Source organism: Poecilia reticulata, linkage group LG11 (genome assembly GCF_000633615.1).
Source record: "Poecilia reticulata strain Guanapo linkage group LG11, Guppy_female_1.0+MT, whole genome shotgun sequence".
NCBI lineage: Eukaryota > Metazoa > Chordata > Actinopteri > Cyprinodontiformes > Poeciliidae > Poecilia > Poecilia reticulata.
This window is the reverse complement of record NC_024341.1, coordinates 15,967,208-15,980,204: the sequence shown is the minus strand read 5'-3', so window position 1 is coordinate 15,980,204 and position 12,997 is coordinate 15,967,208. Positions and strand designations below refer to the sequence as shown.

The window sequence follows — 12,997 nt, the reverse complement described above, 5'->3', positions numbered from 1 at the left end:
TGTAATCAGAATGAACTTCAGGAGGATGGGAAGAGGGCAAAAAGAAGCTGTAAAAAAGTCAAACATCACTTCTACCTTAAGGTTGCTTTAGTCATATGCTTTAGAAGGTCAGTTATTTAGTATATTACTAAGCATTTATAAAAGCGCAGCAGCTAAACTCTGAAACCACTCCGAGCTTGTAAGGCGATTTAGTGTTTGGCCCAAAGTCAGCTGAACAGGGTGGATCCTCGCTTGGGTCGGGTTGGGCTCTCTTGCCTTTAGGTTAAAGGACACAAGATAAACACTGTCCTTGACTGAAATCTTGCGATTTTTATTTGTGAACCAGACACACAGGTGCACTGACCTCCTTTGGGTTCATATTACTAGGACTGCTTCAATTCTTCTAAGGATTTAACCGAGGTACTATGAATCCAGCATGCCTTTCTTATTATGGCTTCTGCTTAATCCTTCCAGGCAAGCTTATTATCTAACTCATTATTAGATATATGTAATAATAATTTGGATTGACTCTTCGTTATTTTTAATGACTGTTAGGGACTCATTTTACCCTATAATGAGTTGTTAAATAAAACTGCCGAGATAAAGCCAGTTAAGTCTTTCTTCTACCTGTGTCCACTGATGGAATGGGGCTTTAAAAATCCTGGATTTTTTTTTTTTCTCAACAGCAGAAACACATTAAGAAAGACTATAGCAAGTATACCAAAAACAGAGCCGCCAGTCAACGGATATCCTTGCTGGAAAATTACATTTTCTCTGGCCCACTATAACTGTAAAGCATATCTTTTTTGTGAAAAAATAAAACTTATTTGCCCAGAGTTCTAACATAAGCTACTTTTACAATGCATACCACTGTTGCTAAGAAACCAATAAGTCAGCAGTATTTGTTATTATAAGCATCATACTTCATAAGGTGTTGTTGCTTCTTTAAAGTCTCAAAAATGAAAATGCACAGAGACATAAGTTTGCATTAAAAGACAAATTTTGGAAACTACTTCTTGTTACCTTTTTTGAGTATTGAAATTTATGTCAATGTTATTGTCATTGACATAAATGTCAATGTTATTATAAATGTCAATGTTAACCTATTTCACATTTATTAGAACAAAAAAATCAAATTCATTTCAAATTCAAAAACACTATTGATCACAGAAGAAAATAAAATGTTGTAAATCACATTATTTCAAATTCTTTAATGAATTTTGTAGGTAGCGATGTTGGCAGGAAAAATCTCTCTTATAGTGATCTGTTCTGCAACCAGAGTTAAATTTCTCTATTTTTTTTTGCCTTTTAACTCATTATTATTACGGATGAAACTGGAAGTTTCAACTTCTCTGGTTTAAGGTCAGTCGGATTTAAAATAAATCCACATGTATGCCTCCGATTAACTCACCATTTCAGATAACCTATCAAAAATTTCCAAAGCAAAGACATCATAATCTAGGCTTTTCACATTGTGTAAAGATGTCATAATCATTCTGTATGTAAACCCTTGATATTAAAGACATAAATAAATAAATAAATAAATAAATAAATAAATAAATAAATAATGATAAATGTTTGCATTTAACAAATATAATTTATCTTAGTAATTTCTAAACAGGAGAAGCTTGGTCCAATTTTACTTTCAAACAGTTTTGGTGTATGCAAACTTCGGGTTTCAACTGTGTATTCGTTTTCATAACCAAACTCAAGAAATATCTAAAACTCTTATGACAGAAAAAAAGAGGAATAAGGCATCAGAAAAGGCCCATTGAGAGTTAAGTATTTATTTTTTTTTTTTTGGATTTTGACATTTCTGACTCAAAGAAATAATGATATATGCACTTTAAAGAGATCATATTAGTATTCTTGGCTACATTTTTAGGCTGGTTTGTGTTATTACTTGTCAATCTAATATTCTTTTTCTGTTAAAAAAAATATAAGATTCAGTTTTTTTGACATGACTGTTGTACCAGTTTAGACATTAACGTTGCCATAATGGGAGCGTTTTTACCCGTAATTCTTCTCTTGCTGCAGCTGCAGTATGTCATTGTTATGTATGGTTGTACTTTAGTGAAACTAAAAAAGATCTGTCTTCAAAAATCCCGTGAATCCCAGAGAAACCACACTAAGGCTGCTTGAAGGACAACATGCATGTAACGCTGGGTCTCATCTTTTTGACAATAATGCTGGGGCTTTATTTAGGCTATGTAAAAGGATCACTCAGAAGAGGAAGCTGAAAATGGAAAACCACAATGCTGTGTTACTGTAGAAATTGCAGCTATATTCTCTAGATATACAGCTTTAAGCTTGAAATGGAGTGTTTTGGAGAGGGTGGCTTACTTCGTGTGAAAAGCAGGGAGTGTATTATGAAATCCACTCTTCTTTTTAAACCTATTCCCCTTAGGCGCAAACATCCAATATTGAAATTCCAAAAGTAAAGATGCCTTGAAGGCATAGGAGAGGAGTTCTCCTGGAACTAATAGACTATGAAGTTGGAGAAACAGCATTGATGTCTACAAATATGCTGCTGTTTTGTGTCATTATTCAAGAAGATCGCTGATTCAGATCTCTAATTTAGGAAGTCTGGCAGGAATAGAGTTCATATTCCTGTATACGCTGCGAGAAAATTATAGACATTTTATTATACGCTCAGTCATTTGAAACTTAATTGAAGGTCATGTGTGAACTCTTTGTTCTTACTGCTTTAGAAGAAGTGCTAATATTTGAACAGATTTCCTGATCACAGGCTGCAGTAAAATCAGGTATCGTGCAATTATATTGCACACTAACATGTTCCGAACATGTTTTTAATTAATTTCTGTGTATTTTTAAACATTTAATGGGGACATGTGTTTTTTTTTTATTGGCTCAAACTGACAAATGTGCAAATATTATATACCATAAGCAAATTTCTACAAAAGAACTAAATAAAATATATCTAATTTTTTCACGGATTTTTCCCCCAACTCAAGTATACTTAAATTTACGTTGGAAATAAAAAAAAAATCTTATTGTATTATATGCAAATTTATTTTAAGGATTCCATCTTTATTGATGTTATATTTGTAGGGCTCTTTAATGCTTCTGAAAATGTGAACTGATGAGTGTATTTTCAAAAACATTTATGTTAATTTTTTGACAGATATTCCAAACGTGTGGAATATCTGGAATATCATGTCAGTAATTCTCTAGAATTAGTAATATTTTTTTTAAACTTTTAAACCAACGTTTTGTGATTAAAATGGACAAAATGTTGATTAAAAAGCGGAGCCAAAAAGATACATTCTTCTCAATCTGCCAAAACCAAAGCAATTTGTTGTACTCCATCTATTTTGGCAGCATTGTATTGTTTTTAAGCTATGTTTTTATGATGCGGATTGATCTAAAGCAAAATGACCTTGTTTGTCATTTTGACATGGAAAGACAGGAGTCTATGTAGATGCACCAGATGCTGCTTATGAATTTTTCTTGAAACAGTGTGAGAAGAGAAGCCATCAGACAGATGGCCTCTCTTCTGACTTTGCTAAGATACCAGATTTTTAAGGGCCTGCAATGAGTTCAGCAGGTTATAAAGTCAACATTTTTATTCCTAAGTATGAAAACATGTTTTCCTAAGTACTCATGTCTGTTTTACAGAGTTAAATAAAACTGGAATGAGAAGAAGGCTGTTTCTAGCTGCTCTCTGCTCAGATTTGACCTTTATTTCCAATGAACCAACAAGGAAACTCATGAATAACATTGACAGAGAGGCAATCTGTAAGAAAACTGCAAGCTTTCTTAAAGGGACACCTCTGTCAAAACACTTTTATATAGCTAAGCATGTCTTTTGGAACACTAACAAGAAAATAAAGTGAATTTCTTTGAAAAAAAAAAGGAGTCGCTAATGTCAGGGCATGAAGGGAAAGAAAAAGAAACTTGTAAAAAAAAAAAGAAAGATGGCTTAGAGTGGTAATCACTTTATGAGGTACAATATGGCAAATAGAAATTGTAAAGAAAAGCATGTAACAAAACAGCAAAAGCAGCAATCAAATTGCAATGTTCCCAGTTTTCACTCCTCTAAGACTTTACGAGAGAGAGCGCAGGCAGAGACAGAGACTGAGAGAGGGGCTCCATGTGGCACCTTGATTAATGGACAGATGGTAAGGCCACTGAGCCAACTCTTTCTCTCTGTCTGTGTCTGTGTGTGTGAACTCCAGGGGAGTTCAGTTGATGTGCTGAATCTACTGACTCAAACAAGGTCTATATGTCAGCCACTTTTACGCGCACACACACATACATGTTGATTTCTGAGTACGCAGACAAAGACAAAGGGGAAAAGTAAAGAGTTCGGCCACTTTACAATAACTTTGGTAAATGACTGTGCATGTGTTTGTGTGCGTGTGTGTATATGTGTGTGCCCATTAAAGCTCCGACGAGTACTTGTGCTTCTGGAATGCTGTGTGCCACCTTAATGATGTCATCAATCATTCGCTGTGCCCATTGGTCAATCTATCTGCTACTGTAGGAAGTTTGTTAAAGTAGCCAGATTGAACATCCTGCACAAAGTTTTGATCCCAGGAATATGGCTCTATCGATCTAAGATTAAACTTTTACCAAAGCGAGTGTAGCTAAGGGTAACTTAATGAACCGAGAATGATTGCAGAATTGTGGAAAAAGTTTTGAACCACGTCGATATCTTTATACTTTGCTTCTTCAGGCTTTCAGAATGTCTTTCAGCGTTATTGGACATTACCTGCAATTCATTTTTTGTGTAAATTTTCTATCCAGTATTCATGGCTAATTATGATCCACAATATTACCCAAATGGAAATTCATCTGTTTTGTTTAATATTTTTAATATGGTTATGTGATGAATGATTTTTGTTCAGTGACGCCGTGAATATTTAATAATCCCGCCTTTCAAACGACCTGAAAATAAATTCCCCAAACGACTTATTATAATTCAGCCACATAGATGATTGATGCACATATTTTTTTTAAATTAAGTAGAGAAATCCCAATCCAGTTGATCATCTTTGGAACATGCTGGACAAACAAGAAGAACCCACGGAGACCTCACCTCACAATATTGTGGACTTAAAAAATCCTATGCTAACATGTTGGGGCATGATACCACAGCATGACTTTGGTGATCTAATTTAGTCCATGCCTCACCCAATGTGTTTTGGCAGTATAAAGGTGATCAAGACAATGGCCAATCAATTAATTAGTTTCTAATTAGTTCAGACAGAAAAATATGCATTAAAAATATATTTTCAACTTGATCAATTTCTATGGTATCATGCCAAACCAAAGACTTCATCTGCACTGTGAGCATTTTGAAAACTCATCTGCGTGATTACATTTTATCTTATTTTGTCTTTGATTTTCCTCCCCTGAAGCCTTCTTCAGTCTGTCTTACTGGAATGCAGGGTCAGAGAGATAATCAACGACACACAAGGGTTAACCGTTCTTTGTATGCTTCGGTAGCTCTCGTGGTATGTATGATTGAAACTGAGCCTCCGCTGCAGAGACGATTCAATAACCACAAAGGCCATCCTGCTGAGGAGGCAGCAAAGTCACAGTATAGACCTTTAAATTTAAGGCAGCGTAGACAGGTAAAAAAAATCGTCGGTTGAAACACAGTGGCTGGGCGCTATTAAAAATTAAAAACCTTCCCAGAGTTGTGTTCTTAGTGTTTATGGGGCCACGTTAGTAATGCTATGAAGCCATAAAACAAAACTTTGGAGAAAAATGACCAAGGGCATTGGAGCTACATTATGAGAGACTTTGGCGCAGCAATCCTTACTTGAAACCTCATTTAATTTTGGTTCACTTCCAAACTGTTTATGTGGGTCACTAGCTTGTGTGAGTTGAAGTCAGGTGAAGAAGGAGAGCCCCATGGGTTTTCCTTTTAGTCTGAAGAAAATGAGGTGTGGAACTTTAGTCATCAGTATGGGCTCATTGGTCTTGTCTATATTGTACCTGTCAAAACTATCCATTTAATCTTAACAGTGTGCTTTTGGTAAAAGACAGATCTTATAAAACATCTTAATTTCATCTGGAATAAATCAACGCTTTGAAAATCATGTTGCTATTGTGGCTTCAAACCCATAAAACAGTGTGCCAGTTTCAGATAATGAAGAGAAGGAAAGAAAAAGAATAAATCAAAGTTTGATCTTTCTATTTTCCTTCTCCGGGCAAAAAGCACTTCTGTTTTATCTAAGCCCGTCGTGTCTCTAAGACATAGAAATGGAAATATCCTTTGGCATTGGTGTGTTTGACACAGTGGGCAAAAGCAGCTTGTTAAATATTACTACTGTCCCTTTTTAATGAGCAGCAATGTCCACATAAAGAGGCAGGAAAGTCTAATTTGGCTCACATGTGAAACCACTGTTTTCCTGTCAATTGGTTTCCACCAACTAACTGCACTGCAAGTCCTATTTTGGGGCTATTTTTGCTTAACTCAAAGAGGCCCAATCTCGGGGAAGAAATCTTGGGAAAGGTTTTTCACAGAAAATAACAAAATAAACTAAAAGTATTTAATTGAGATACAAAACAGGTGATTGGAAGGAAGCCCATCGATGATTAAAAACTTTTTTGTTTTGAGAAAACTTTTTTTTTCTCTTTTAATAACAAATGATCTTTTAGCTCTTTTAAAGTTGATAATTTGGTGGCATTTACTGTGTTTTTTAATTATCGCTCCTTTTGACTGTGATCCAAGCTAAAAGCCACCTTTTCCGAAAACAAGAGAAGTCTGAACTAATTGGTCTACCTTGGTCTAAAACTCATAATTTGCTAAAAGGATTGAGGTTGAAATTATGACAGGATATCCAAAAGATTTCACTTAAGTCACGAAGTTTAAACACTTTGGTACCAAATACTGGGAACTTGTGTACCCACTTCTGATTTCAAAGAATTTAATAAATAAAACTTTTGCAACTTTTCTCTCACTGATGTGGTATTTATCAAATAGAAATAATCTTTGGTAATTCTAACTGACCTAAAACAGGAGAAGTTTGGTCTGATTAATCGTCTGATGGTGAGAAAAAAAGTGTACGTGAACTTCCAGTTTGTACTTGACAGTAAAGACAGTCATCAAAACATGCTAAATACTTTTAACAGCCGCAAAAAAAGGGCTGAAGGTTCTAAATAGAAAAATTAAATGGCATTCAAGTGCTGAATAAATTGATGTTGTTTTAATATAAATTATAGGATGCTATCCTCTCTGGTAATTCTGGTGATAACTCTCTCTGCAGTGTCGCTGCAGCAACATAGAGCCCATTTTACTGTTGGCACGGTGATGGGTCGGCCATTTGTTCAGGATACGCTGATTGAGCTGTCAAAGTGCACGCATACTTACAAAGGCACACAAAGTTTCTGGAGGCACGATGAATCATTTACCTCGTCTAACTCAAGCATGCGCATGCACAATTTATCACCATGGTATCTCCTAGAGTATAAATCGCAACCATCCGAAGACGAGGGAAGGTCAGTCAAAGTTGCAACGAGAATTATAGAAACAAGACGCAGATGGGGCACAGTCAGGGAATTCAGGCATCAAGCTAAGAGACACTCGCGAGTGATATCAGTTTTTCTCTAACGGGACTTGTGCTTGTTTTGACACTCTCATGCGGCGCCTCTTGGACACACTCCATTACACACACAATGAAAAAAACGTTCTTGCAAACAAACTGCAGTATGATTCTTTTATTCCTCTCCTTTCCTTCACTGACCACTAAGTAAAAGTGGCGGCGTAGAGTGAGCATGGGAGAGAGAGTACATAAAAGTCTGTGTCTTGGTGGGTTTGAAGTGGTTTGAGAGAGCAGTTGAAATTTGTCTTTGTCTGATACTTATTTGTTTAGGAAAACAAAAGATTTAAAATGGATGTACTCTTAAATGGGGTCACATATGTTTTCATGGCACTGAAAGCCTATTAGGTTTATTATTGAGGGATATTTTTTTTGTCTCTGCATGTTTGTACTGAATGTTTTTGAAGTGGTGTACAACTGATGATGTTTGGCTTCTCTCTCTCTCTCGCTGTGTATGCTGACTGTATGTATTCTTATGGCCTGCTGCTGAACAAACTCATTAAAGAGCAAACTCTGCTTCAAACCAACCAGAAAATTACCTCCCGAGTCTAACAGGACGACCCAAGGACAGACAAGCAGCTTCTCTGTCACATCCAGTCAGAGAACAAAGCCTAATGAAGGCTTAGTTGGTTTATCGAACACCAAGCATGTGTCGTTTTAAACACCCCACTGAATGCAACACTAAGTGTCGCTGTTTGAGGTTTTGCATGGCTTTGCGTCGTAAAGCCTGGCATTTCAAATACAGTTTTACACAAAGTCACGATTTAACTGACATGCAGGAAGTATTTGTTCAGTTTGATGCCATTGTTAGTCTCTCAGAGTGGCTTCGTCTTTAAACTTACAGTTTGTGTTTAGACATGCAACACTGTAAGTGAACACGATTACTTTAATGCTCTGAAATTGTTTACTTTAAATAGATGTTTGGAATAAATGGCTGGTACATGTCTTTATCAGTCAACAGCACAACTCCAGCTAATCCTGTGGTATTTCACACCCAGTAGCTTCCAATTAAGTAATGTTATCCAGGGAGATGCTGCTGACAGTATCAATAACATCTATGTGACCTTCTGTTCCTCTTTCTGTTCCTCTCCCTACTTCAGTCTTATCTTCTTTTTTCTCTTCACTTCCTGAGCTCACACGCTCATTCCATCCAACTCTCAGCTGCATTGATGTCATTTTTAATTGTTCGTCACTGAACTCCTGCTTTGACCGTCAAATGATGCGAATTGGCTTTCTGTTTTTCACTGTGAGAGACTCGGGCAAAGCGTCACCTAAACGCGTTAATTAGAAAGGTAATTGTGAATGCATGGTATTGCGGTGGCTCTGTGTGCAATAGCTTTTTGCTAATGTCTCGGCTAAATCTACAGTTCTCACCAGTGACAAGATCAATATGTCCTTTTTTTTCTCTTTTCTTTTTATAGCAAAGACGTGTGGCAGTAATCTTCAGGGGACATCGGGGACCTTTACATCTCCCAACTTTCCAATTCAATACGAGAGCAATGCCCAGTGTGTGTGGATAATTACAGCATCAAATCCAAATAAGGTAAGAACGCCATTATTTGTTTTGATTTAGTATATGAAGCAATAATAATTTAATCCTAATTCAGCTTTAGCTCAACCCTTGCATATTTTGATTCCAAAGAAAACGTACCTTCTTGTTATCTTTAAGGTGAACTTGATCAGAAACTTTGATGGTCCTTCAAAATATGTCTTTGAACTCGAGCTTGCTTTTTCATGTAGTTCCGGTTTTCCCTGTAATTGTGGAATTTTTTTGGTAAACCATCTAACTATGGGGAATAAAATGAAGATTTAAAGAAAGCAGGGTGAGCATTTGTATAAATAAGGGGTCACATCTTTTATGTGTAATAATTATTCAAACACTAAACATGTCATGATCCTTACTGTATAATTTTACTCGCCACTTTCCAAAATTATTTAGGTCAACTAAAACAATTTCAAAGTTTTCTTGAGTGCCTATCTGGAACATTTTTGAAGGTGGCACTACAGTCATTTATGGTAGCTGTGGGTTAAAGATAATATCTGCCACCAAAATTAGGTGTTTATGCCTACTGGCCAAGAAAAGTGGGAGTTATACTAGAGGAATATTAACTTGCATGAGGACCAATGACTGATCAAGATCGGAACCTCCATGAAATTTAGTGATGGGTGGGTTAAATTTTAAGCATGTTTCTTAGATTTAAGTAGGCTATGCCTTTAATAGCTACCTAAAACATGATGCATTAAATTTAGTTTTAACTGAAATAAAAATCTGATCTTTTACAAAGTTAATTTAAATTTTTTTTACTAAAGGGATCTAGGGTGATGGAGCAGCAAATGCTCAAAAGATATCGGTTTCTAACTTGGTGAGATCATTTAATCCCCACAAAGAAGCAGGGATGGGTTGAAAGCCAGATAGATATCTGCCATTGGCCCTTTTCTCTCTCAGGAGATATCTGATTGGTATTCTGAAGCACATCCTTGTTTGACTCTGGCTCCCTTTGGCGACTGCACTGTCGTCAAGGGCAACACCTGCATCAGCATGATGGAGCTATACTTACACATTCACACAAACACTCAAAACAATGCTGTATATGAGGGAGTAGAAATACAGCTGCTTTTTTTCACCCTCACAACAAAAAAAAGACATTTTTAGGGACTTTGCTTTTTACCAAAAAAGCTCCTCTTCTCTACTCCTTCCATCCCCTCCGAAACTCCCACACACAGCGCTCTCTGTCACTGCCCAAGGCCTCTGGTTTATGGCCTACAGCAATACATTCTCTCTTGAAGGCTATGCTGTGTATGTGACTGCTGAAGGCTACGTTACTAATGCCCTCCGCACCGTTTGTGGTGTGCATGCGTAAATGTGTGTGTGTCTGCACGTTACATACATACATAAAATTAATGTATATGTATTTTAAATGGTGATGGACATAATGACTTAAAATGAAGACCAAATAATCTTCAGCTACATCAGTGCATTATATCCTACTTTACCCACACAACCGTATCAAGCACTGGTATGTGACATACTGTATCATCTCCATGTCATCCGCACCACTGAGTCCAACACATGGCTTTTCTCACACATCATGTAGACAGCATGTCATGTGCCGTACTGAATCACACCCCATATGGAGTAAAGTTCGTCTTGAATGTCATTTCTTTGGAGCAAAAGTTTATAGGGGTCTATATTTTTGAACAGCACTATATTTAAAGGGGAATAACATCAAGTGTATGGTGGATAACACCTGAAACACAAACTACACACAAGTAATAAAAAGCTTTCACTAATTAGAAACATTGCAACCATTGTGTACTAAACCAAAGTGGTTTCTAATAGGATCTTTTAGAGAGCTAGAATGCTTTTAGTTTTTTCTCTCATTGTCTTTGCACTGCAGCTACTACTGACTTACCAGGACCCCCGTTGTTATTACTTTGTTCAACCCTCTTTTGCCAGTAGGATAGCAATTATAGTCTTTTCTTGACGTTTTCCTGGATAGGCCCTCTTCCCTGCTGCGTATCCTCTTAGATCACAATATACATTTAAGAAGTTCCTTCCAAAAACTTTCTGGGGAACTTGCAAAGCAAAACAACCGTCCAACTGATTAACATTTAGGTTGTGATTAATTCCTATGATTTATTCCTTTCCAGGATTTGAAAATTTGTTTAGTGTTGCAGCAAAAGACTTCAAACTCGGTTTGGACATGGAGCGAAAGATTCAAGACTTGGGTTGGTCCCATAAGATCTGACTTGGGGAGAAAGAGATGAGACTTGATTTATACTTGCCCCTCTAGAGCCAAGTCATAATTTGGAATTACCCCAATAAGACCTGAGACTTAAAAGGAAAAGACTAAAGAGTTGCCCTGTACTTTCCCCTTAAAAGTTCATTTGCTCTTTTTAGACTTGAACCCATCGTTTGGAATTAAAAAATGACGTGAACATCTTGGGTTTAACAAGGAAAAGTAATTAGTGATATATTTCACTAAAATTAATCCTACTCCTGAGGTGAAAGCACACTCCATTCAGGTAATGAGAAAAATATTGATCATTCACAGTTACTCTTCTATTTTTTTGTCTTAGAAAATAAAAACATGATTACTAGCATTTATAAGATGGTTTTGCTCACATATTAACATTCAATCACAGCTCAAATGTTTGGGCAGAACAGGAAGTCATTAGGTACGAAACCCAACAGGAGACAGAGGCATGATGTTATGGTGCAAAAAATAATTTAGTTTTTAAAAAGCCAGGCTCATGTTGAGCAGGTGGCAGAAGACAAATACACAGTAGGAAACTGGCAGGTAAACAACAGGTAAAAGGCAAGGAACACCTGCCAAAACTGAATAGGAGTGGGGACTATCTGGCATACGTGCATTGAAAATCTGTTCTCAATTAGAACAATAATGAAAGAATGAGGAGCAGCTTAGCAGACTGGAGGGTGGTCACTTGATGTTCAGGGTGGGGGGAAGCTAACCAGATAAAAGTCTGAGGCCGATGAGAGGAGGACAGGGTTTTGTGCAAGTGGGATAGTACGGAGAAATCTCAACGGTTCATGTATCCAAAAGTAACTGCATTTAAAATTCTTTATGGCAAATGCATACCGCTATTTTGTCTCACTCTCCTTTTCTTTCATTATAAGTTTTTTTTTATTATCCTTTTCTCTTTTTTTCAACATGTACAGCCCTCCTCCCTCTGCACTCCCAGAGGCTCTGTCCTTAGAATTACCCAGATTCTTCATTAAGAAGCTCAGGCTGAAACCATTACTATGAAGAAAGGCAGGATGCAGGGTGCGAGTAAAGGGTGGAATCTGTTTTTTACTGTTTTATGGGCATGTCTCTGCCCACTGCACCTATTCACACACGTCTCAGTGTCTGCTTATACCCTAAAGATAAAAAGATGTAAAGTTTGGTAGCACATCCTTTCTTCTTCTATATGTCTTGGTAGCCTTATTTCTTCTTTTCCTCCCCTCCTCTGTCGATCTATCCCTCGGCTCCTTCCTTTGCAGGTTAAGTGTTAATGGAGTTCTATAGCTCTGTGATGTTATTGCTTCATTTAGTTTTGGCAGAATGAGCCTTTAGAGCCCATTCATTCTATCCTGTTCTCGTTTAACCTTGGGGATAGTAGGACAGGGTGACCATTACTCGAATTTTCTTTCCCTTTCTGTTCTTCTCTTTTTCTTTTGTTTCTGTCTTCTGGTTGCTTCTCGTAATGTGTTCCACTACTTTCCCCTTGATTTTATGTCTTATTTTGCTTCCTCCAAATCATTTTTTGTGCATGCATGGTTTAATGTGTTAACAAAAGGCGTCCAAGACGCACAAGTTCTAGATGAAGCATTTTGCATTAGTATTCATGTATGTACTGGCTAGTACACAGTCGTCCTGATCTATGCGGTGGTGTGTTTTGATAAAGGTGATTTGGCTAGCTGCCCAGGGTTTCTTTTGGTG

General features: G+C 37.0%; 1 protein-coding gene across 6 annotated transcripts in view; it reads left to right on the top strand.

The window, feature by feature from the left end:
• The window catches only part of LOC103472465 (CUB and sushi domain-containing protein 3-like), a 389,352-nt gene that overhangs the window by 249,495 nt on the left and 126,860 nt on the right, over nt 1-12,997 (top strand). For all 6 annotated transcript variants that reach the window (XM_017307525.1, XM_017307524.1, XM_017307523.1 and 3 more), the window contains one exon: nt 8,975-9,096. In XM_017307525.1, the coding sequence (XP_017163014.1) occupies nt 8,975-9,096 (122 nt within the window). The remainder of the gene's footprint in view (nt 1-8,974; nt 9,097-12,997) is intronic.